General features: G+C 48.4%; 1 protein-coding gene across 1 annotated transcript; it reads left to right on the top strand.

Moving 5' to 3' along the window:
- Positions 1–3,648: 3,648 nt before the first annotated feature.
- LOC104315559 (solute carrier family 2, facilitated glucose transporter member 3) lies at positions 3,649–14,886 on the top strand. Its single transcript, XM_069806733.1, has 10 exons — positions 3,649–3,759; positions 6,815–6,910; positions 8,265–8,425; positions 8,703–8,943; positions 9,101–9,263; positions 9,913–10,100; positions 10,480–10,584; positions 11,023–11,124; positions 11,375–11,578; positions 12,107–14,886. The coding sequence occupies exons 1-10, from the start codon at positions 3,745–3,747 to the stop codon at positions 12,320–12,322; spliced, it is 1,491 nt and encodes a 496-aa protein (XP_069662834.1). The 5' UTR covers positions 3,649–3,744; the 3' UTR covers positions 12,323–14,886.
- Positions 14,887–26,119: the final 11,233 nt, after the last annotated feature.

Consider the following 26,119-nt stretch of genomic DNA (forward strand, 5'->3'; position numbering starts at 1 on the left):
GCGGTCACTTGCCAGCTCCAGTCTCTGAGATAAAGTAAGATAAGAACAGGCTTGCCCATTGCTGGGGCTCTTGCTTAATGCTAAATAAGCATTCTCTATTTAAAACAGTTATCCTCAGAAAATATAAGTGCCCTGGAAATGAAACATTAGTTGGCATGCACTAGTTTAGACATGCAAGTGTTCTGAAAGCTGAAAAGAAAAAAGCTTGTTAAGCAAAAGATGAGCCTTTCCCGATCCCCATAGCTCTGTGGTTAGGATATGGGTGTTTAATGTGGGGCAGCCAGCATCAAGTTCTACCTGGGACCGGTTCTATGTGGGGCCGGTTCTACCTGGCCCTTCCCTTCGAAATCCTCTGGCTGGCTGGCTGCTGGCAACCTACAGTGGGCCTCCATCCTAGTGCAGTTGTTAATGCATTTTGCATAATACACCAGTATTATATTCACAAAAACACTAGGTGGATAGTTTTAGTTGGTGCAGTATCAGATAGCTCTGCTAAGGAGGTATTAAGGTACTTCCCCCAACAGCTGATCTTCAGAAGAATTATCTGGGATGTGGGGGGTAGGTGTGTGTCCTAGGACAGGAACAAAACTGATATTTAGGAGGAACAGGCTGTGATGCAAACTTCAAATCTAAATATTTGAGCATCAGCAGATGAATTCAGACTGGGGCAAAACTCACTGAAATGGGAGGTTGGGGTATTTTCCCCACCTTCCTTAGGGAAATTTGGGTTTCGGTGATGCATTTTGAGCTTGTGTCTCTTTCTTACCAGGTCTGTAAAGATAAAGAAGTGCCGCCCACTGTGTTCTGCATCATGTGTTAGAGATTTAATTTTCAGCTAAACTCTTATTGCTTCTAAGCTGGACTGGTAGCTATGTATGTATTTAATCTAATCTTGAAGTTTGGATTGCTCAGCTCTTGCAACAGTCACGTGGGTCAAGCATAAACTAGGAAAGAGGCCACTTCAGAATACTTTGTGCAGTCCGAAGATTGCCTCTGAAATTTGGATGTGCTTAGAGCTTCCCCAAACTTGGCAACTTCCCCCACTAACCGGTAAATGACAATTTCCAGAGCTAATGCCAGAGTTTGAGACAGCTGGGTGATCACATTCAAGGTGGAGTTTGCTGTGCTTGCAAACAAATGGAAAATAAGCTAGGAAGAAGAAAAATAAATATGAGCCAAGATTAGTCAAACAAAGAGTGTTTGGGAATTAGGGCTGCATCCGGCAGCCTGATAGAGGCAAAGCTGCCACAGCTCCTTGCTCCCAGGTGCAACCAGTAGCAAGGCTGAGCATGTATTCCCTGTGGGCACATGCATAAAAATACACATATACACCACATATGTACACATATATACACGGTTGCCACACAGATCTACACAGACACACAGAGCATTTACACAAACAGCACCAATGGCCTCATCCTGTTCCCCTCCTGGGCTGAGCAGGATGGAGGTCCAGTAGTGGGAAATATACATACATATATATATACATACACACATATATACACATCTATAGGGTGGTTCATTACAGGAGCTGGGCTCAGACACTCTGTCTGCCTCCAGATCCCAGTCTCCCCAGTTGCTGGCACCAGGGCATATGAGACCCCAAGGCTGCAGCCCCACTCCTGTTGCTAGTACAGACCCCATCACTCACACACACACACACAAGTGTGTGTGCGTGCATGGCTGGCCAGGACTCCCCTGGTCCCTCCAGTAGCCAGCCCGCTGTGGTCTCGCCCTTAGAGACACAGACACCAGTGGGTCTCACCCCTATAGACCCCCAAACCCCACGGTCTCTCTGGTAGCTGGCTAGGATTGTCCTGGTCCCTCCGATAGGCAGCTCCATCCTTACAGGCATCCCCCCGGCTCCCAGGCCACTTCACCTGCTTGCCAGCTGGCCCGGCTGGATCTTTGCTAGCGCTCACACCCTCACCTGCACACGCGGCACCACGGGCGCATGGACCCCTGTGACCTGGCACTCAGACCCCCATACACACCACCCCATCCCACCCCCAAATAGAGACTACCTCACCCAGGAGAAGAGTTAAAAATAGAATTTAATAATGAGAGACGGCAAACTGCGCTAATCAAGCGGAGGGGTGTCCTGGCCAGCCAACGGCTTACATGCAACTGTCTCTTTTTTCCCCTCATCCCTCCCTTTCCCCGCTTTGATTCTTCCCCTAAACATCCCATAGTAAGTCCTGTGCAATCCCAAAATGGTCTTCTCCTGCATCCTGTAATGTGTGGGGTGCCTCTGAACTCAGCACCCCCCCCTCCTCCCCCAGTCGGAAAGGGGCTCCAGCCATTGACTCTTCCCGCTGGGTTTCACACCTGGACAATGGGGCTGATGGCTCTCCAGGGCCAGCCCTGGGGGGAGGTGGGGCCCAGGCAGGGTGTCCCTTCCTCTGAGTCCTTAATTTGGGTTGCCACCTAGCATTGTGTCCCTCTTGTCCTCTGGGTGTGTGAAAATGGGGCCTTTGATGTGCTGATGGCTTCTGCGGTGGGCCTGGCAGTAGCTGGGGCAGGGAGTCTGTGCGCTTTGGGGGTGTGCGGATGAGCTTTTGTCACATCCCCTAAGAAAATGTGCCCTTCTGCACAACGGTTTTTCTGTTGGGAGTAATATGTTACCACCAGCACATAAACAGCCATGCAGGGAGTGAGGCCACGCGTCACCCCCTTTGACCCGTGCGTTTCCAGTTACGCGAGGTCAGGTGACACCAGATAACCAGCAAAAGTGAAATTAAGAGACGAGTGTGCCAGCTCCCTTGAATCTTGCAACAAAAATGCTGGCTGGTCCCAACATAATTTTCCTGAGGACGAAAAGACGGTGTAAGTCAGCTTTCTCTCCCCGCCCTTGTCCCCAGCCCCAGCTCTGAGCTGTTGCCATCTTCTGGAGTCAAAATGCTTGGCAGATTCTTAATTCAGGGAAGACTTTTACTGTTTGACAGTGGTTTTGCGTGAGGTTCAGCTCTCTGTTACTCTCCTGGCAGAGTCGGGCAATCGTTTGACCTGAAGGACGGACAGCAAATGAGTTACGAGGCAGAGTAGCGCAGTGCGATCAAAAGGGCCCAAGTTTGGGACTAAACGCAGCTGCAGGGCCGCGACTTCAGCTTTGCCCTCACAGGTTCCAGCTCCGTAGCGAAAAATACATTTAAAACCAAACAAAACCTCCCCCAAAGCCAAGAACTGTGCCTCGTCCGCAGCGTTGGGAGGTGGGGAGAGCATCCAGGGAGCGCGGCACTTGGGCCTGGGCTCTTTGGGGGGCTGTCTGCTCCCCCCCACCCCGTCCCTGCCTCGCTCTTTTCACCACAGATTGGCAACAGCTGTACCTCACGCGGCTCCCCCCTCACGCCAGCCACCCCTGTTCTGTCATTAGTTAAGGTTTGAGCGGCATCAAAACTCTGGCAAAAGCTTCTCCTCCGGGCTTGTGCGTGACAAGCGCCCTGCCCCCCCCCCCCGCCGCACAACCATGGTGGCCCGGCTGCTCTGCACGCAGCCTGATGATGTCAGTGTTAAGTCAGAAAGCGGGTGTGAGCTCACAGGACTCTCTGGTACAGCTTTTTTTGGGTTTTTAGGGACAATTACGGGAGGCCCGGGAGCTCCTCCCCGGCCCCTCCCACCCGTTAACGGAGGCCATAAAGCCAGGGCCGCCGCCTCCTCTTCCTCGCGGGTTCCGTTAGGCGGGAGGAGCGGCAGCTGTTGGCCGGCAGCCGTTGGTCGCCAGTCGTTCGCCGTTCGCCGCCGACGATGGATGCCAAGAAGGTAGGGGAGGGAAGGAGAGAAGGAGGGAGGGCGGATTTCTTCCTCCTCCTCGGTGCCAGGGGGTCGGCTCGGCTCCCCGGGCGCTTCGGCGGAGGGCCGGGGATTGGGGACGGTGTTGGTGGTTGTCGCGACTGACGGGTGGTCGGGATTCATCGCCGCCTCCGTGTCTGTTGGTCGTAGTGAAGATGGATGCGGTGGTGGTGCCGGCCGGTCCTTCGGCGGGTGGCTCGGGAAAAGCCCCGGCTGGGGGGGGGGGGGGTAATGGGGATGGGGGGTGGGCGACGACCACACACCCTCTGTTCGGGAGGGGCTGGTTGTTACGGATCGGAAGATTGATTTGTTTTCGTGCGTGTGGCCTGATGATCCACATGATGCTATCTGTATTTTGCTGTATTGATCACGCGGTTTATTTTGCTGGCAGGGCAGCGCTCGTTTGTCCCAGGCTTCGTGATGCTAAAAGGGGCGTTAAAGCCCCCTTTTTTTCTTTGTGGCGGTGGTACGGTTTATGAGAATGGTATTTTTAAATTCGAAGAAGACAGCAAAGCAGCGTATCCTTTCCCCTTTTCTCCGTTGGGGAGCCGGGGACGGAGCCGTTCTCGGTACCGTAGTTCATCTGCAGCACGAGCGGAGTGAGCTAATGACTGCCCGTGTTTGAATGCATCAAGGGGGAAAAGCGGGCGGGCGTGAGGGAAGACGGACAGCAAACATCCAGCTGAACCCGGGGCTGGATGCCAGGGGATTACAGTTACAGAGGAACGGCAGAATCAGGGGGGCCCCGGGGCCCTCACCGCCATATTGCTGGGAGGTGCGGGTAGTGCGAGGAGATGAGGCAGAGGGAAGGAGAGCTTCTGGTCAAGGTCGCTCAGAGGAGGGCTGGGAGGCCGCTTTGGCTGGGCTCAACAAGTTGTGCTGCTGTGAGGGTCCAGACGGTGAAGGGAGGGGGGGTGGTGGTGGTGGTGATGGTGGGAAGCATCTCCTGGATAATGAACGCTAGTGATGCCTGTGGTCGGAGGGACCAGTGGTGGCTTGAATTCCTTGCTGGTGTATAGACCTCAGCCTTGAGCCTTTGGGTAGGGTGGGTGTAGCTGTACTATTTCTGAGCTCCCTGTTTGCCTTTTGGGAAGTGAGGCCCTTCCAGCAGTAACAAATGATCCATACATTAGGTCGTGGTCTGGCTCACTGGAAGGGATGGGTCAGGCCATGTGATGTCGAGGTGGTAGGAGATGAATAGCAGGCAACGGAGCTATAGCCCGGAGAAGGGAGTATGAAAGAGGGTAGAACTAACCTCCTTATAGCTTATGTATGTACAGTGGAGGTAAGGGGTACCCACAAAGGGGGTACCCACAAAGCAGGTACCCTATGGTCCCTGCTGCACCCAGAAGAAAAAGGCCAGCTGTGACTACTGCAAGCCATGACAAAGCCGAGCCCTGGGTGGGGGGAAGGATGCTCTTGTGTTGAGTCACTGTGTTGAAAATGTGGAGAGCTGGGTTTTGTCCTCGGCTTTAGCTATACGTGCTGACTAGGGACGACCTGGCCTGGAGTCCTGAAAGTGCTTAGATGTCTTAATGTCCTTTTACAGGCATCCAGGTGCTTTGAAAGAGCTGTGTCCTTGTGGTTCTGTGCCAAATTTCCTTGCGACAAAAGTGGGGGGGGGGGGTCGCAGGGTGGCAGGGAGGAGAAGGCCTAGATCGCCTAGGGTGTGAATGCTACCCCGGGAATCATCTGCCCTGGCAAGAAAAGGATCTTGTCCCCTTTGTCCCCATCACTAACCTCGGCAGCCTGAGACATTTACATGATGTAGGTGGGGGAAACCATGCCTGAGAGTAATTTCCCTACTTTCTGTTTACTGGGGCCTAACTAGCAGCTGCATGAGGGTTGTGCAGGCCAGAGGCACCTACATCCTTGGCTTGAAAGATTGGAAAAGGTGGTATGAGCACTGGCAGAAGGTTATTGGCAAAAATTTTGGACAGTCTTGGGAACCACTGCCCCTGGAGCTGAGCTGGAAAATGAGAGACTGGAAGAGCTGTGACAGTAGGCCCCACAGAGTACTCTTCTCTCCTCTGCCAGCCTTAGGACGATAATTGGATAGTCTTGGAAAAAAGACTGTTAATATTTTTGGAAAAGCTTCCAGTCCCTCCCGAGACAGAAACATGATCTTTCCAAATTGTACCAAGTCAAGCACTGGCTGTCTAAGTGCCAGCTCCTGAGTCACCTGCTCCCCCACGCCTCCCTAACACAGAGCTGGTTTAAATGCCACAAGCTTTAAAAACTTAGAAAATGTCAGATGCTTTTCACTGACACTTAATTTTCTCTGTGGGTCTTCTGATGTTGGACCTTCAAGCTTCCTCTATAGCTCTGAGGGCTCAGCAGTTTTTATTTTAATAAACAGAGATTCACATATACTCAAATTCCAGGGACTGTGCTTCATTTAAAATACCAAGTATTACCACAGCTTCAAGAGAAATAAGCGGGAAGGTTGGCAGCACTGGTGCTGCCTCCTGTCGTGCCAGGTGCCCTGGGGCAGGGTTGGGAAGCTCTAGCCTGGGAAAAACAGTCCTGATGCTGAAGAATGCATGTTTTAACTGCTAGGAGTGGCTGCCAGTATAGCTCGTGGGCAGATTTGAGACTCGATTTATGGGAACTTGTCAGCTGGCACAGGGAAGAGTTAGACCCTTGTTTCATGACATGCCAGAGATCAACAAAAGCTTTTCTGTAAAGCAGATCAACCCAAAATAACAGCCACTAATGCAGCCGGTGTATTCATTACTAATGAGCTGAGAATAGTTGGTGCAGGTCAGGAGATAATAAAGGGGAGGTCCTGACAGGCCCTCCTACTTCCAGTCACAGAACTTTTTCCAGCTGTACAGTTGCATCTCCCTTTCTGGGGTCTCTGTTACTGGTACCCACCCTTGCTGGATAAAAGCCCGTTACCTGCCCTTGGCACACTTGTGCATGGCACCTATGAGCTGTAGCTGCCGTTTATGCTGAAGAGAAACTTGGGTTGTGTAGAAAGCATGAGTAACCAAATTAACTAAATAATTTTCTTTTTCCACAGAAAATCACAGCACCCCTTATTTATGCTGTTTCCATTGCTGCCATTGGATCTCTCCAGTTTGGGTACAACACTGGTGTCATCAATGCTCCGGAGAAGGTGAGAGGGAGAATGAGTTGGAGAGCTGGTATGAGTGAGGGGCTGATGGGAAAACAAAGGTGTATAAAGGAGAAGAGCTGTCTCCCAGGCAGCTAGTAATTTGGTTCTGGTTGATGAAGTCAAGAAGACATTCAAAACCCCCCCATAACTACAACAATGGAGAGGAGGGGCAAAGTTTTGCGGAGGAGAGAGAGCAAGCAGAGGTTAATTCTCTTAATTAGGACTGCTGAGGGGGCAGGAGGCCTCCATCTGCCATTTCCTGGTAGGTCTATGTTTGGTGCGTGGAGGAATGCGAGCCACTTCAGTTTTGGGTCAGAATAATCCAGCCATGGCAGAAGGAATGTAGAGAGCAGCATGCAGAAAACAGTTGAGGGTTCGTAGGGATTACAGTTGCTCTAGTTTAGTTTATCTCAGGGACCATCTCAGCCTTCTTTATTTTATTTGTTTATTCCTTCCTTGTGTTAAGTGTGGATTCAGTGCTTGTAAAAGGGTTGTGAGTGGGGCACTCTGATCAAATCATCTCATGACTGTAGCCTAAGAAAGAAGAGAAGAGATGAAGAAAATGAGAAATGTGGTTTCCTTGTAACTATAAGACGGTTCCTCTCTCTCAGGAACTGAGTCACCAATACCACATCCACCCCGTCTCCGGGAATAGATGTCACATCACCGGGGGTGGGAAGGGGGGGGGGGGCGATCCTCCCTAGCTAATGTCCTGCTGCCGTCTAGTGGGGGCAGACACTGAGGCCATGTCCTCCTCAGCCCTTGCAGAATTTCTTTCCCTCATTATCAAAGGGGATGCCCCAGAGATCAGCAGCACAGCCCTGTCGCATCCCCATGGGGCACTGAAGTATTGTTTTACATAATACTGCAGTTTTTCAGTATTCTGTAAATGAAGTGAAACTTTGTGTCTCTTAAACCATTTCCATGCCAGAAAGCCTGTCCCTGCCACCAGAGTTCTGGTATTGCCAGAAATGTTCCCTTCCATTCTCTGGTCATGTTTTCTTGCTCCCTCTCACTCCCAACTGTCTCACGCTCCCTCCCAAGCACCACGAGTGACTCACATCATCCAGAAGATGAGCCTGTTTTCCTTAATGAACACTGGCCCACACCCCCATGTTTAGTGAAGCAACCTCTCCCTTGCCATACTGCTACCTGTCTACTGAAAGTTCCTCTTTCTGCACCCTCATCTTCCCCTTGTATGAGTTGTTGCTGCCTACTGAATTTTTTGGGGTCTATCCTTGCTTCTTGAATACCTGAAAACAGAAGGAAGACCTCAGAAGCAGTCTCCCCTCTCCCCAGTGCAAAATGCCTCCCACTGGATTGTAACTCTGTCCCCATCTGGTTTCTCTTGCAGATCATCCGTAGCTTCTTCAACAGAACCCTATCAGAACGGAGCGGGGAGGTTGTCTCCCCAGAGCTCCTCACCTCTCTGTGGTCCCTTTCTGTGGCCATCTTCTCGGTAGGAGGTATGATTGGCTCCTTCTCAGTCAGCCTGTTCGTCAACAGGTTTGGCAGGTAAGTTGGGAAGAAGGGTTCAAGCCATTGGGAAATTTTTCCCTTCTACAAGGGACTGTTGAGAGGAAGGGAGGAGGAGGAGGAGGCTGAGGAGGAAGCAAGAATATGTGGGCTGCAAAAAGAAAGGGTTGCAGGCCAAGGCAGGAGCTGAATGGGAATTACTCTGTTCTCCTCCTGCCCTGAGATGGGGCGTCATGGGTAGGTTTACCCTTCTCCCAGTGATTTTCCTACTGTATTTGCCAGTTTAAGCTCAGTCTTGACATTTTTACCCTGGCAGGAGGAACTCCATGCTACTGGTGAACATCTTGGCCTTCGCTGGTGGCACTCTCATGGCCTTCTCCAAGATGGCAAAGGCAGTGGAGATGCTGATTATTGGCCGCTTTGTTATTGGCCTCTTCTGTGGTCTCTGCACTGGTTTTGTGCCCATGTACATCAGTGAAGTCTCGCCCACCAGCCTCCGTGGAGCCTTTGGCACCCTCAATCAGCTGGGCATTGTTGTGGGCATCCTGGTGGCCCAGGTAAGCTTGACACAACCTGATCCTGCCCTCAGGGGAACGGAGGGCTGGGAGGGGTGGTGAGGTGCTACAGTATGTGGCCCTGTCATACCCACTGGGGTGGAGGTGAGGAATTGTGGAGTATTTCAATCACTATATTTCTCTCCAATTCTTGGTGTAGATCTTTGGCCTGGAGGGAATCATGGGGACTGAAGCACTTTGGCCACTGCTTTTGGGGTTCACGATTCTCCCAGCAATCCTGCAGTGCGTGGCTCTCCTTTTCTGCCCTGAGAGCCCCCGTTTCCTATTGATCAACAAGATGGAGGAAGAGAAAGCGCAAGCAGGTGAGAACTCATCTCTGAAGGGGCAGGGCTGTCTTCTGGCTCCCTGCCTGCACTGAACTTGAGTGGGAAGCCAGAACTGACTCTGGAGCCTGTGGTGGATCAGGGTGTGACTCCCGGCGGGCACCAAGCCTGCCCTCCCATCCTTCAGGGTGCACCGGTGCCAGGAAGTGTGGGAAACCTGGCATCCCAACAGAGGCTCCAGGTGGGATTAAGGTGTGAGGAGTGGCACCTGGCCTGGTGGGATGTAGCAGGGCCAGCCACTGCAGCTTTGTCGGCTCCTCCTGAAAGGCAGGAAATAGGCTGACATTTAACAAGGAGCTTGGAGGGTGTTTCCCTTTCCTACCGCAGAGGGCTGGAGTCAGCTCTGGCAAACGTGTGAACAGAATTAGGGATCAAATGTAAGTTTTGAGATCAAGCAACATGAGCAGGACCTGGGCCTGGTTTCCACGCTGACCACAGCACCCCAACCTCTGGGTTGAAAAGATGAGCAAGGCTGCATGTAGAGTCTTGGTCTTTCCCACCCAGCAGGCCCAAACACGGACTGGCAGGTGGTCCAGTCTTCCCAGTGTGCCCTCCCTGAAATGGCAGGATGGGGGAACCTACTGGTCTTGCGTGTGTTATACCTGGCATTTTTGATTCCTCCCTCCAGTTCTCCAGAAGCTCCGTGGTACGCAGGATGTGTCTCAAGACATCCTGGAGATGAAAGAAGAGAGTGCTAAAATGTCCCAGGAAAAGAAGGCAACTGTGCCAGAGCTCTTCCGTTCTCCAAACTACCGTCAAGCCATTATCATTGCCATCATGCTGCAGCTCTCCCAACAGCTCTCGGGCATCAATGCTGTGAGTTATCTTCCTGTCCTATCTGCTGGGCCTCCCTTATCTCTGGCTACACTTGCACTTGCTACTAATGTTGAGAGAACTGTGCTTCCAAAAACCTGTTTGCGCCTTGACTGGAGGTCACTGTTTTGTGATACTGCAGAGATTGCTAAGATGAAAGGTGGAGATTATACTGCCTTTCACTTCCCCCCCCGCACACCCTGGCAAGACATTGCGGCCTTGCACAAAGTGAATGAACCTTGACTGGAAGCATACTGTTTTATACTGCTCAGTGCTTCTTAGAAACTCCCTGCTGGGCCTGCAAGCCATTAGGCAGAGAATGAGGGACACGTTCTCAAACACTGGAATCCTGACAGTGTCAAAATTTTGCTTCTCTTCCCAGGTATTCTATTACTCTACAGGGATTTTTGAAAGAGCTGGTATCACACAGCCTGTGTATGCCACTATTGGAGCTGGCGTGGTAAACACCATCTTCACTGTTGTGTCGGTAAGTGGAACAGGGCCTTATGGTGAGAGATAACCTCTGCCTGGGCTTTTCTGGGAGGTGTGACTGAAGACAAGCAGCCAGGCTATGGCAAAGCATTGGGCTAGGCAATGGCCTATAAGAGCAAAGAAAAGAATGCATTAAACGCATTGTGTCAGGAGAGGAGGGGAGAAGAACCTATTGTTATCCTTTTAGAAGAAAGGGAGGGTGAAAAGGAGTGCATGGGGGAAAAGAATGATGAGAGAAGGCAGTAGCAAGAACCAGAGAGGAGAAAGTTGTACTAAGGATGGAGCAGCCCAGTGACCTGCACCGAGATCACCACTGGCACTGAGGACTACAGGCAGATAAAAGAAAGGTGCAGGGCACACTGAGCAAGGGAACCTCTTCTGCTCTTGCTGCTGAAGTCATGGATTTCTTTTTCTCCTTCTGCCATGTTTCCAGCTGTTCCTGGTGGAGCGTGCAGGGCGCAGGACCCTCCATTTATTTGGTTTGGGTGGCATGGCTGTGTGTGCTGTTCTGATGACCATCGCTTTAGCTCTGAAGGTGAGTAATTAGTGTTCTTGTCTAGGCTGACCCCAGCAGGGACCTATATAAGACTATACATCTGCCTTGCCCTGCTGGCAGGTACACCTGGGGCTAGAGCTGAGTGTGTGGCAGAGAGCACAACTTCCTAACTGTGAAACTGTGCCACAGTGTTCACAGTGCAGCTGAGAAAGTTGTGACATGGGAGATGGTATTGTGCTGTGCCATGTTTGCCTCAAATTGCAGCTGATCATGTTTTGTTCTCTTGCAGGACACTGTGGCGTGGATCAGATACATCAGCATCATTGCCACTTTTGGCTTTGTGGCTCTCTTTGAGATTGGCCCTGGCCCTATCCCCTGGTTCATCGTGGCAGAACTCTTCAGCCAGGGCCCACGGCCTGCAGCCATGGCAGTGGCTGGTTGTTCCAACTGGACCTCTAATTTCTTGGTGGGAATGCTCTTCCCCTATGCAGAGGTAAGGACCCAGTTTGCAAAGCACTGTGAGAGTGCTGCAGCATTGGAATAGGTGTCCAGAGTGGTTGCAGAATCTCCACCCTTGGAGACTTCAAAACATGACTGTATGACCCTTAACAACCTGATCTCTCCTTGAAGTTGTCCCTGCTTTGAGCAGAGGGCTGGTCAGTCTTCCAGAGGCCCCTGATTCTGTGTTCTGATTGTTACTGAAGGTTAAGAGTGTTGCAGCTCACTTTTATATTCTGCCTTAACTGCTTGTAGCTTACAAATAGTTGGAAGAGCCATCTTAATTAGCACATCAAGGCTTTCCCTTTTAAAAGCCTCAATTTTTTTCCACCCCTAGGAACATTAAAGTGTTTCAGAAGCCCACAGGAACCCACTTTTTCTCAACAGAGCATTTTCTTTAAATGAAATTAAGGGCACTGTTGGAGGAAGGTGTTAGAATTTTGACCTGTCAACAGCAAACGACCTTGCATTTAGGTTTATGAGCTTTTCAAATTAAAACCTTGTGCTTTTCTCTTCCCTGCAGAAACTGTGTGGCTCCTACGTCTTCCTCATCTTCCTTGTTTTCCTGGTCATCTTCTTTATCTTTACGTTCTTCAAAGTGCCGGAGACCAAGGGCAGGACTTTTGAAGACATCTCCAGGGGCTTTGAAGGACGAGGAGAAGCCAGCCCCTCATCACCTGTAGAGAAGAACCCCATGGTGGAGCTGAACAGCATACAACCTGACAAAGAAGTTGCCTAAGATTCACAACACACCCCTTCTTCGACTCTTACATGTTTGAAGAGTCATTAAAGGAATGAGCAAAGAAAACAATGAGAACTGGGACATTTTTTCCCTCCCCCTCAATTGCTGCTATTTTCTTCTTTGCACCCACATACTTGCCCATTCTGCCAGGCTTACCAGCATTAAGCAAATCTGATATGGGTGATCCCATTTTCAAGTACTGGAAGGCACCTGGCACTTGCAAAAGTAATCTCATCTTCCCTGTCACAAACATCAGGAGAAGAGAGAAGAGCTGGCAATATTTTTGCTTTTCTCACCTATAATTGCTATTTGGGGTTAACATTTATGCACGCAGTGACTGTCACATATTTGAATCTAACTACTATTTTTGTAGTGAGTTGAAGTGACCCACTAAACAAGTCCCCGGCCCTTTGAGTCTACTGTGTGTGTGTGTGCAGTGTTACACTGGAATTTAACAAGCCTACCAAAAAGCCATCTCCTTGCTTTTTCCTATCCAGTGTGCACTTTTTTCAGCCTCAGGAAAAAGGGGACCAAGTTACATGCATATTTTTTCCTGCTCTTTTATTTTTTGTATAGACAGACTGAAAGCATACTTTTACTTAAGTTTATTTATTTGTATGTCACTTTGTAAATATTTATTTTTTTAATGGTGTACAAAAATGTACAGATAATGAAATTGAAGATGTTTAAGAGAAATAGCTGTTGTAACAAAAGATGCTGTAGACTTGAGGTGCAATAAGACTGTAAAGGAGAAAAGTGGATCTGGACAGGAGATTGGGCCTTTTGGATGGTATGTACAACAGAGCCAATTGTGCACATCACTTAAATTATTTGTGCCCTCTGGAAAGAAATTCAAACAATTGTGTACTAGTGAGAAGAGGTATGCTTGTTTGTCCACCAAAATCTCTGTTGTTTGGGATTTTTGGGGTGGCAATTTTAAATATTGTTGATTGGAAAGTGTGGCATTGCAACAAATGGGTGTTGTTAGTTTATACTTTTAGTCATGGTTAAGCATTCTATGGGATGGTTGAGGGTGGTGATTGCAATCCAGAAGGTAACTTTTCCTGCCTTCTCTTAATTTTATTTTTTTGGCTTCTCTGCTGTACTCTAGTAGGTCTGAAAATCTGAAATTTGCAGGTTGTTATTTAAAGGTGCATGAGGATAAAAATTATTTTCCAGAGCTGTATTTTCTTAGCAATTGTTATAAATATTAGACAGAGGCATGTAGCATGACCCTTCTGGACACGGGCATGGTCAGTTATGGCATGTGTAAGTTCATAAAGGTGGAGGTGCAGGACTAGAGACCAGAGCTACTGGAACTTGCTAGCTTAGCAGCATGGAAGGTTTGTAGTGCTCAGTGCACTGGTTGGTGGCAGTCCAAATGTTTTTTGCCCCATGCGTCCTCTCTGGAAGATCTTGCATGATGTCGTGATGCTCAGCAGTGTGCAGCATGCTGTGTAGATGTGTACAGCTCTGTAATAGTGCCTCTGTTAAAAGGGATATGGCAGACAGTAATTGTACATCAGTAAATATTGGTTTCCCTGCTTGTCATACTGCTAGGCAATCAAGAGCATGTATACACCTACCCTTGCTGCCAGGCTAGCACAGTTCAGTTCAGGAAGGCAAAAAGTAGCACATATGGTATACTTGAAATCAAGGGGTGGCAGCTTTGCTTCACTGACTTGCAGCGCCCCTTCAAGAGAAACTCCAGGCCCGTGTCTGTCCCGAGCTGCATAAGCTGTCTAAAGGTAGCACAGAGGTAGGTCCAGTTTAAATTCCTGCTCTTAAGATCTTCAGACCTGAACAAACTCGGGTCTACCTGCAAACTCATGCTGGAGTTCGTCACTGGATATCCTAGAAGAGAGGCAGGCCCACAGATTCCAAGGTGGGTGAAAGGAAGAAAGGCTCAAAGGCAGGAATGACAGCAAAATTGTCGTAGCATGAATAGCCCAAGCTTTCTTGACAACACACTGCTTCAGAGCAGGTCAGAGAAGTTCCCATTGATGTATAGTCTGGGGGTGTGTATCTGGCATTTTCAGTAACTAGAGTGATGACATTTTTACCTTCCCTAATGAGAAACGGTTGCAAAGATCAGTAAAATTTGCTGCTATGAAATACTTCCTGTGACTTCATTTGAAATACTCTAGGTTTGCACAATGCAATCCCATTACATCCAGTTTTCCCTAGCTTTCTATCAGGCTTCCATGCCAGCTATTTATTCTCAGAAGTCTTATATAAGACTTCTTTTCCAACTTTGATATTTTGGCTCAGTTATACAGATTTCTGTGCCCTTCCTTTGACCCTCCAGCACTTCCAGATGTGATATTTCTACATGGGCATCTGTATGTTAGGAAATTCCCCCTACAGCTGTGCATAAGAGCATTCCATACTTTGCATCAGAGATGTGTGGTGGCTTGGACCGAAATGTGTAGGTCTTTCTCACGTGGTATCTCTTTGTTATTTTCTTTTTTCTGTAACAGCATTGTAAGTATTTTGGATGGGTTTTATATCCTTATTAATGTGGTTGTTTCTTGTTTTTAAAATAAAAACTATAGAACTAAGTATCTGGTTTGGATTTTACCTTACCCTGTAGGTCTTCTCATTCTTACTCCTTTATCACAGCCTGGGACTACATCCTGGAATGTCCCCAACTTCTGCCCTGCAACCTTTCTGGCTAGCATACAGCCTGGATTTGCTGTTTTATTCTAGTGGAAATTACTGTTTTGCTCAGCCTCCATGCATATCATATCACCTTACTAAATTCCCTTACTACTTATTCCTTAGGAGTTTTTAAACTAGAAAGATGTGCTTCTCTGGCTCTTGTTTTGCCTGAATCCTTTTTTTGCATCCAAATCCTTTCCCAGTATTTCTCAGTAACAGAAGGGGAGAGGAAAGAGGCTGGAGGTTAGGAGTCCTGCCCAGAGCTAAAACACCTGAGACTTCTGCCCCTGCCCTCTTCTGAGAGTGGTCCTCAACTTCTGTGCCACTGAAGAGGGAGTCCTTCTCCCTGTAGATGATGCTTTCCTCCCTCTGGCAGTCACCTTAACGTTCTTGGAAATCTTGCCTGTGCCTGAGGAGCAGGGTGACAAAGAGGAAACCCCAATGCCTGGACAGAGGCCAGTCCCCAGGAGCTGCTCCCTTACCCTGGGGGCTGTGGCATTGCTGACCCACTGGAGGTCAGCGGGGTGCTCTCACCCATGGCTCTCTTGCCTCAAGAGTACCGAGCACCCACCTATTGCCATAAGGCAACAAGCTCTTGTTCTAGTGCACTCCTTTCCCTGTCCTACAGCCATCTTACAAGCCCAAGGAGTCTGTACCTGTGTTAAAATATCCTTCAGAGGAAGAGGATGGAGGGAAGGGAGAGAAAGAAGATGACAGAACCCAGAGTACCCTGGAGGGAGAATCGGGCTAATACAACTCCAGAGTCAGCAGGCTCCACAAAGCAACCAGCAAACAGTAGGGAAGTCTGAAAAAGCTCAGCATAACGCAGAGGCAGTACCGGCTTTCTGGAACCTGACATTACCGACCGCTGCGTGCTCCTAGCTCATGCCTGTGTTTTGCACAGTTTGCTACATAACCAGCCTCAGAGCTGGGCAGCGCTCTGGGCTAAGCTGTGCATGATTGTTTTTCAACTCTGTGGCTGAGCTGAAAAAACCAAAACCCAGCTGTCTAAACACATGAGGATATCTAGGTTGAACTTAACCCTAACATTTCTGTTTTATTGTCAAAATGGGAACCAGAGAGCAAAATCGTTCAGGCCCAAAGCACATGATTCGCTGAGCCCTAAATTAATGTTTTGTGTGGGTTTTGTGATAAACTTCTGGTTGGGGAATGAGTCTTTGTTTTGGATGTAGCTATTTTGTTTCTGAAAGTTGTAAGGAAGCTTCAAGAGGAAAAGCTGTTTGCAATTAAATGGCTTGAATGCTTGAAGATGGGTTGTTTGCAGCTGAAGCTCTTCATCAGGTTCAAGCAAGTGTGTAGGCAGTTCTTTTGGCCACACAGTCCCCCCACAAAAATGTCATTCATCTGACAGGGGTGGCAGAGCTAGCTTGGACAGTTATGTCTTTGAGACTACCCACAGAACTTAGCTCTGGCTTGCAGAGACCTTCAAAGCATGGCATAGGCCTCAAAATCCAGCTAGTCCCCAGAGCACCGTGAGAGATTCAGGTTTAGCGGCAGCGGGCTTTTTTCTTGCTGATATCGTCACATTACCTCTTGGGTATACTCGGAGCTGGTGAAGTATCACCTCTGGTGGGAAGCAGAACACTCCAAGTCTCTGCATCCCACTCCTGAACTGGACCTGCAATGAAAGGGAGGGAGGAAGCAAGGGAACACAAAAGGAGAATATCTTAATGAAGGAAGTGAAAATTTAGTAAGTCTGGGAGGAAACCCCCTCCCTTTGCCACTTCCCTTCTCTTTGCCCAACACGTACGTTACAAAACCTGTGAGATTCTCGGCACCTTCTCAAATGTCATGCTATTGGCAGAGACGGAGTTCGTGCTGGATCAGCACCACTCTGGATTCCATCTCTGTTCCAGTGCATTCCCCATCTGAGCAGCAGTTGGCAGAGGTGTTATCACCGGAAAAATCCCAAATGGCATGGGAAGTTTTGACATGTCTGTGAAATCAGGAGGCCCTAGGATGTGTATGAGTAATTAGATCACTGCAGAGCCCTTCTAGGAGACAAACCACTGCTGAGTGGACAAAAGATCCCCAAGGGTCACAAGAGACCTCAGCCATGTCAAAGCTTTCAGTGCCATTTTGCAGGCTGGAGCATGATAGAGAGTGTCGCAGCATCACTGCCAACATTTGTCACTTTTTGCACATGTTATTTCTGACATATTTGTGTACCAGACAAGAAGAGCAGTTAATTCCTGTGAGAAGAAATGTGGAAAAAAAAAAACCAAACAAACCAAACCCAAAACATTTTATTGGAGGTAGATTTCACTGCTGCATGCACTGTGCACAAATCTTTATATCTGATTTTGTGCTCTTTTGAAGTTCCAGGCATCTCAGTAGCTGGAGAGACCATGGGGATGCTTCTCCTTTGGGAAGGTACCCAGGTGAGAGGCCAAGCAGTGCTGCAGTCTTACCTCCACGCAAAGCTGCTAAACCCTTCTTTGAGGGAGATTTGCTAGTTTGGTGGGGGACTGCGCCATCGGTTTTATTCAAGAGGCAGAAAGTTGTGGATACTCTGCTAATGCCATCGTGGTGGGGCCATGATGAAGCAGCACCAGGAGGTGGATCGCTACAATCTCCTGCTGTACACATAATGAAAAAGGTCCTGCCAGCAGGTAGATCAAACACACAATGAGTTGCACAGAAAATTTACGCCTCTCTGACTGTTTTTTTTTTTCAGGCTTTCTGCAGACCAGACCAAAGACACAGTTCCAAGGCTTTCTTCACTTTGAGAAGGACTCTTCTTTGAAGACATGTGAGGTCCTTACTAGAAAACCTGGGGTATATGGCTCTGGTCTGTCATGCTTATGCTTAAGTCTGGCTCTCTCTTTACAGTGTGAGTTACCAGATAAGAGACAGCTGTCTTCATAATATGCTGCTGGGAAGAGACAGCACTCAGGGAAATTAGGCTTGCTTAGGCGAGGAAAGAAAATGGGTTTGTTTCCTAAGATACGTATTGCTAAGACAATTTAATTGGTACTACTTCGAAGTATGTCATATCTAGTGGAGGCAGGCTGTGTAACTTTAAAAACAATTCACTTGCTGTGGTAAACCTTGTTTCTATGCTATACCCCACTAAAATACACAGTGTTTACAAGAACTGTCTTCCTTCTCCATAAGACACGGCTTCAGCATGCCTGATAGACACATGACTGACCTGCTAAGTCTGTTTTCTGCTTGCATTGCACAACCATTTTTTGTTTAGCAAATGGTCACATGGATTTGTGTAAGGCAGTCACATTGGTGCACCAGTCACTGTGGCATGCAGTGTGGGACCATTGCAGATCAGGTACTGAACAAGTAACCGGTCATCCATGCAATAATCAACCTGATCAAACACTACTCAGTCTTTCATCTCTGCTCTGGTCTCTGTTTCATCCTGTTTTCTTCTCTTCTCCATCATGAATGAACTCAGATGTTTATTGCTTCCTTTATATTCCTGTCACCAACTGCTATTGTCATCCAGACTGCATATTATCTTGTTTTTAACTTGTGTTCATACATGAAATACTTTGGGGCCTGGACTATCTTTGTTCCCCTCTGCTTTGCCTATTTCTTTCAAAGTGCTCTCTCTGATATGGATCAAAGCTCTCAGTGGCATGTCTTAACCTCATAGCTCTGCTTTGAGTCTAATCTATGACACAAGTCTATGACCTGAAGAGTCCACAAGGTTTAGGACACAGTCACCAGAATAATTTTCCACTGAGGAAGGCATAGGGATGCAGAACCAGGAGAGGATGAAAGGTGGGAGCAGTGGTGAAGATGTGGAGGGATATAGATGCAGCAGTGTGGCTGGAGACATTTACGATGTATGGAAGAGCCCGCAGGAGGCTGCATACGAAAGGGAAACAGTGAAGGATGTACTGAAGCAATCAGTAAAAAGAGAATGGTGGGCTGCTGATCTCCAAGGAAAGGAGGAATGAGGTGCAAGATAAAAAAACCTCGAGATCTGGAAGGAGGGTGAGGCATTCCTAAGTGTGAGAAGGTGGAACAGGCCTGAGAGAGAGGAGTATGACCTTTGGCAGAAGCAGGTGAGAGAGTGAGGAAGAGAAAGAGAGAAGACAACGTGCAGTAGAAAAGTGACAGCCACAGCACCAAAGTACGGGCCCTTGAGCTGCACACCAAATAACATGAAGCCTCATAGGCCTCTGGTAGCTTATGACTCAGAGGAAAGAGGTCATCGGTTCTGGAGGGAAAGGGAAATGCAGGTGTCTCCTCCACCATGAATGCCCATGAGAAGCTTTGCAGCTGAAACAAATAGCTGTGTCAAAGTCACAGTGTTCCTTGCAGTGGGACCTCACCTCTTGGTCCACAAAGTTTGGGTTCTGCTTGCTTGAAGGAGGGCATTAAAAATACCCATTAAGTGCCACAGCCAGGGAAACTGATGGGCATGTAAAATTCAGCTGGCTCAGCTAGGCTAAAGTTAGCAGAGTAGCATACCAGAAGCTGCCTTTCCGTGAACACGAGCCAAAGGTATGTTCCTAACTGTGTTAGGTAATGCAAGACAAGGTCCTGACAAAGAGCACCAGCCAAGACAAATGTCAGCAAAGCCCAGTGTGGACAGATACCACCACTGCGTTGAAATCTGCAGGGGCTCAGCCATCTCGGAACAACTGCCAGCGCAGAAGCGTTGGAAGAAATGCTTTCCAGCTTCCTTATGTCATGCCACAGACAAAACTTTTGGGAGTGATGGAGCAGCATCACACCGCCTTTACTGTTTGACTTTTTTTCTCATTCTGACATAAGAATAACATTCATACTGATCATACATAGCTCATAGGTAATTTTGTAGGTTGTAATGCTTTGGTCTCACACACACACACACACACACACACACACACACAAGTTAAAAGCATTGTATTAGTGGGAGGCTTTAGTGTTTCCAAACACATCGTCTAGGGCAACTTTGCTGTGTGAGCAAGTCTGATTTCTTTTCCAAGTGTAATTGAAGCCAAAAATTAAAAAAAAAAAAAAGGGAAGAAGAAGTAGAAGTAAAGAGAGAGAGAGCTACATTTTTCCTTGGGTATGGAAAGTCCACCTCCTGCCTGGCTGTGTGTGTGAGGACAGAGCAGCCAAAGCACAGATGCTAGGGCTGGCTAGAAATTAAGCTCTGGCAAAGATTTAGTGCACAGTGGTGGCTCATGAAAAGAGAGTTTCGGGTTTTCTTCTCAGCTGGGACTTAACCTTTTGTCAGCTGAACTGAGCTGAGAGAGCATGTCTTCTCCTGCTGAAGGGAAGGTCAGGACAAATGAATAACACTGCAAAAGCAGAGACGGAGAGAATCTAAAGCTCGTGGGAAGCCTAAAAGGAGTGATGCGCCGCAGATGCGCAGACCCCGGGTGTATTTGTTTGTGCAGTGCCCGACACCAAGGAGCCTGCGGAGGCACGGCACGGCTTGTGGTTCCTCATCCCCTTTGGTTGCCTGACATGGAGGGGCAAGGCGGTGCGAGAGGGGCACAAAGGCAGGGGGTTGTTCTGTCCCTGGCGCCCGTGCCAAGGGCTGCAGGAGGTGCCGGCTGACCGGGAAGGCCTGGGAGCCAAAGGGGACGTGTCCCCTGCTCCCTGGCTCTCAGAACTGGGTGCTACTGGGCAGCTTTTGGAGCACAGCCGTGAAAACCATATTTGAAGTGGCTTCCCACCAACATTGCAAACACCAGTTGAGACTCCTATTAGAGGCCAGGTCTTTCTGAGTGAAAAAAAATATCTGATGTGTGGTTTGTGGGTGTGAACACTTCATTTGCACAGATAGAGTGTGCTTGATTACTTGCTCAAGGTAGGGCATTAAAAGTGTAGGCCAAAATAGTTGGGATATAAGAATTTTCAGTGTTTAAGCCAGACTTTCTATCTCTCCCAGTTTTTTAAATAACGTCATCTGAAATTATGTCCCCCTCTCTGCCCCCTTGATTCACACTGAAACCTTGACAGACAGGTATGAAACCCTCAGAACTGCTTTTAATGTCTTCTTACAGAAGTCTGGAGTCTGAGGTGTGCCAATGTCCTCTTGGAGGAGGTAAATGAAACAACAGAGGAATCAGTCCCACTGAAAGGCACAAAGACCAGTCCGTGCAGCCCATTACCATCCCTCCCAGGCTCAGTGCCAACACCACACTGTTAGGGTTCAGTGCTGTAGGTGGCTGGGCTGTGACCAGTAGTCTCATGGGCAGAGAAGGAGCAGTGTCTCAGGGGGTGAGGAGGGACCAGACATGAGTTCTTAGCAGGTAGGTCCGTGCTGATCGTGAAGAAAAATGGTGTCTCTGGAAGGGAAGCTTAAGAGGGACAGGTGGTGGGGTTTTACGAGTGAATTGTGGGGAGGTCTTAACACTGGAAAAGACTTTCTCATCCCCCTGCTCTGTCTCCTTCTCCCTGTTTGCCTTTTAAAATCAGCTGCTCCTCCAAAATAGTCCTGCTACCTGGAGTCTTCCATTCTACCTTGGTCACCCTAGAACTGGGAGCCAGAAGCTCCCTCCTCTCCAAATTTTCTGTCTGTGCCTTGAATGCCAGCCCCTCATTCTCAGTGGACGGGGACAGAAATCTGAACTAGGGCCTCCTTGCTGTAAGGAAACAACAATGCTTTGTTCTCTGAAGCACCTGTCATGCGGGTCAGAAAATGGACCAGTAGCTACTATGGAGTTCCGTCTCCAGCCATTCCAGATCCATACTAACCTGCAGGTATTGGCATGCTGCACTTTGCCCTTCTACCTCACAGTGTCTGACCAACCTCTTCTAGTATTGCTCTAGCCTATTCCACACCCCAGCACACAGAAAAATGCTAGTCAACCTGTATGTCCTGCTATCTTAGGTCCTGCCTTCTACACCGAAGCATCCTGCTGGCTGTCCCACCATGGCCATCGCTGTACCACAACAGGCTAGTGGGCCCAGCAGCTTGTGCCTAATAGACGCACTGCTGGGTTTTTCTTCAGGAATAGCCCATGACAGTTATGCACGAGCTGAAGCTAGTGTGAAGCATTTCTTCCTCACACTGTCTCCCTGGTTATGAATTCACCATTGACATATCCTCTGGCCTCATGGAGCTGCCAAATGTTTCATAGACAAATGCATCTCTCCAAATTACACGCTCACGAAAACCTACATTTGGTGGATGTACATCAGCAGAATGTCAGATGTATGTGGTGGCAATAGATGTGGGATGCTTCTTCCATTTCCAGATATTGCTTATGAAATGGTTGGGGAAAATCTGCTAATATTTGGTCCATTGGTTATGGCTTTGTATAGTCTACCTAGCTTTTCCTCTGCCTCCAGTTCAAGCTTCAGTGCTACGGAATATTTTAATGGACAGTCGGATGGTGTATGTGCTACATTTAGTCTTTCTGATGTATTGTACCCCATGTCAGGGTGTTGAAGAGTGTGATGGGTTGCCCAGGGCACTCTTTGGGCAATGTCACATTGCCAGAACACCAGTACGGAATTAGGAAGAGCTAGTCTACTGGTGGTGTCGTTCACCTTCACTGGGGTATTTTACAGCTTCCCATTTCCTAGTATGCTCAGCAGTGGTTTGCTGTCATCCCTCCCCCTCCTTCCAAAGGAGTATGCTGTGGGAGACAGTACCTACGGTGTAACTCACGTCAAAGTATATTACATCAACCACTCTCCCCTAATCCATATAGCCAGTCCTTTCATTTTAAAAGGCAGCCAGTTTGCCCTTGGTAAACCAGTATCAACCTTTCCGGATTACATTCTCGTCCTTCACACATTTGGCACTGGGTTCCAGGAGGACATACTACTGAGGCAAGGATGGCTGGTCTGGAGCTCCCTGAGTCATCCTGCTCGCTTTCCATGCAGTTGAGCACAATGTTACCCTTTTTCCAGCTGTCAGGGACGACAGCTGAAAGACTGAAGCCTCATAATCACATCAGGCAATTCTTTCAGCAGCTTCAGATGTATCCCAGCACCCTTGAAATATATCCTATCCAATCCCATGCACTGTGATATACCCAGCCTGTCTAAGTAGTACCGAACCTCTTACTGCCCCATGTCTGGCTGTCCCTCAACTTTCCAAGCCATTATGATATGTTTGGCAATCTAGGAGCAGGCTTTGCTCTACAGACTGTTGCAAGGAAGGCTTTGAGTACCTCAGCCTCTTCTAAGGCTGAGGCATCCATCACTAGTTCGTCCCCCATTCCTCAGCAGACATGTATTTTCCCTGGACTGGCTACTAGGATAATTACAGAATCCCTCGTCGCCCATCCTATCCCATGCAAGTTCTTGCTCCTGCTGGGTTCTCAAAGGCCTTTTTGATTTTGTCCTTCAGTACCCAAGCAGTCCTTCTGTCCTCCTCCTCCATGGCCTATCCTTTTTTTCCACCTCTTGCATACATGCTTTTTGCATTTGAATTCATTGTGAAACTCCTTCCTTAGCCAGGATAGTTTTCATCCAAAATTCCCAGACTCCCTGCACAACAAAATGATTTGAAGATGCTGTCTTTCATTCCTCATCTCCCTATACGCACCCAGGGGCTAGGCCAGGGCAAACGGTTGCTGATGCCGTGTCACTGTCTTTTTACAACTCTCTGATGCTGCAAATCAGTGGAAGAGCCTCAAAGCAGTCAAAAGAATACATCAGAGGCAGCATGGAGCTGGTGGAGCAGGGGTAAGGTTGAATTGAAACTGAAGGTGATGTTTAGGGAACAGAACAAGAGGAAGACAAGGAAGGATGGAATGGAGGGAAGCACTGAGAGATGGTGCAGCAGAAAGCCTGGCAGAGACAGCGACTGACTGCAGAAGGGAGTCCTAGAGCAGGCAAGAGATGGTCACCGCAGTGAACTAGCCAGGGGGGTTATCATATACCCAGAGCATGTCACTTGCTGGTAGCACATCTAGCAGTTAAAGTAGGAGACAGGAGGAAGCTGTGTGTGCTAGGGGGCAGGAACAAGTATGCAGTGAAGAGTGGTCAGGTCTCTGAAGGCAAAAGCGATCAAAAAGACCTCGTATGGGACAAACCTTGAAAGCAGCATGGCAGTGAGGGAAGCTGAACGAAGTGGGGTGGAGTGGCTACCAGGTAGCGTTAGCTAGCTGTTAGGTGTCTCAGTAGGAGACCCCACTTTTTAGTCATGGGATCAGGACTACAAGGTGGATTGGGAGCAGGCAGCTGGAAGGCAGAGGAGGTAAATAAACTCAAGCCTATATCCTCCAAGAATGCACAGCTCAGCGCTTGCTGTCCCCCAGCAGTCTTTGTCCTTTTGTCACCATGCTCCATCCAAAACAGTTCTTTCGTGCCCATCCAACAGTGCTCCAGAGGTACAAAGAGGTGACTGCCAAGTGTACCGGTGTGGTGGGAATGAACAAAAAAATGCACACAGCTTTGGAGTAAGGGGTATACTGAAGGCTAATCTTGTTTCAGCAGCTAGAAACAGGACTTGGTGTGCTCTGGGCTCCTTTATCCTGTGGATAAAGCAGAGATTGACAGCGGTTGATGAGAAGAGTGGGGAAACACCAGTGTGCTGGCAAATGTATTGGATATGCAAGTGCAGGGCTGAGCCTGCTGGTTAAACGCAGACAGCAATACTACATGACACAGCACTTGTTTGGAGTGTCAACGCTCTTCTTCCGACAGGTCTGAGATGGAAAGCAGGGACGGGGGGGGGGGCTGATGTTGATAGGGACAAGAGTTGTGGCCAGGTATTTTGCATGCAGCAAAATGTTGTGCCAGTGTGTGTTTTCTTCTCTGGGCTTTTGACCTAAGCAACCTCCTTGGAAGAAGGGATGATCAAGGTGAAAGTTTAGCAAGCAAAAGATCACCCAGCTCTTATCATGGGGTGGTGCTTGGCATGCAGGGGGTCGGAGTGGAACTCCTGGCCTTGCTGCTTGGTTGCACAAAAAGCTCGCCAGCTTCAGGCAGAAAAGCTGGCAGTGCCATCTCCTGGTCAGAGCAGGGGCTTTGAGCTGAGCAGCTCACATTTTGTGCTGCTGCTGCTGACCGGCTGAGTGACCCTGAGCAAACCACTTCCCCTCTTTGCAACCAGATGTTTTCATGAACAAAATGATGGTTCTAGGGAATTCAGTGAGCAAAGTGCGTGCCCATCTAAATGAAAGCGTGACAAATAAAAGTGCAGAGCTACACTCGCGTTGACAGTCACTGCTGGAGGGAGAGGAAGAAGAGCAAATATTGCCTGGGCCTTTCCACAACTTTCTCACTGAGTTTCTGCATAGGGGCATAACATATTTCTTGGCTGTGGTTCTTTTTAACTGGGGACTTCCTAATGGACCTGTCCTGGACCTATCTCCAGGTACATCACAGTGGAGTTCTTCAGCCATGTTGTTGCATCTTGTTCCCACAGAAATTGTACTTGATTTGATAAGAAGTTCAGTGCTGTCAAGTTTTAACAGCCACCACTGATAAGGAAGCTGGGTGTGGTGGGAGATGATGGGTGGCCTTTGAAAATTTCCGCTAAGCACACCACAGCTATATTTTCTCTGGATTATGAAAGCAACACCTTCAAGACTGAATCTTGCCATCCATATAGGCTAGATTATAATTGCCCCACAGGATATGAGCAATCAACATCTGCAGAAAGTTACTCACATCCTGCAAACTAAAAATTAGGATGCACAGTTGTGTGCAGAATGAGATTTGTCACATCAGCCCAAAGAGAAACATGACCAAAACAAACACTTTTCACAAAGTATCAACTGCTGGAATTTATTGTCAGCTGTCCTTGAGAACTACCTGCATAAAGGGCTCAGGGCAAACTGATAAATACCTGGGATCTTTTAAGTGCCACAGCCAGGAAGAACTGATGGGCATGTAAAATTCAGCTGGCTCAGCTAGGCTAAAGTTAGCAGAGTAGCATACCAGAAGCTGCCTTTCCGTGAACACGAGCCAAAGGTATGTTCCTAACTGTGTTAGGTAATGCAAGACAAGGTCCTGACAAAGAGCACCAGCCAAGACAAATGTCAGCAAAGCCCAGTGTGGACAGATACCACCACTGCATTGAAATCTGCAGGGGCTCAGCCATCTCGGAACAACTGCCAGCGCAGAAGCGTTGGAAGAAATGCTTTCCAGCTTCCTTATGTCATGCCACAGACAAAACTTTTGGGAGTGATGGAGCAGCATCACACCGCCTTTACTGTTTGACTTTTTTTCTCATTCTGACATAAG

Source organism: Haliaeetus albicilla, chromosome 19 (assembly GCF_947461875.1).
Source record: "Haliaeetus albicilla chromosome 19, bHalAlb1.1, whole genome shotgun sequence".
NCBI lineage: Eukaryota > Metazoa > Chordata > Aves > Accipitriformes > Accipitridae > Haliaeetus > Haliaeetus albicilla.

Excerpts from the sequence above, each read along its gene's own strand:
- LOC104315559 (XM_069806733.1), top strand. Across the intron at positions 11,125-11,374 it reads CCATCGCTTTAGCTCTGAAG|GACACTGTGGCGTGGATCAG; the intron begins GTGAGTAATTAG and ends GTTCTCTTGCAG. Across the intron at positions 11,579-12,106 it reads TGCTCTTCCCCTATGCAGAG|AAACTGTGTGGCTCCTACGT; the intron begins GTAAGGACCCAG and ends TCTTCCCTGCAG.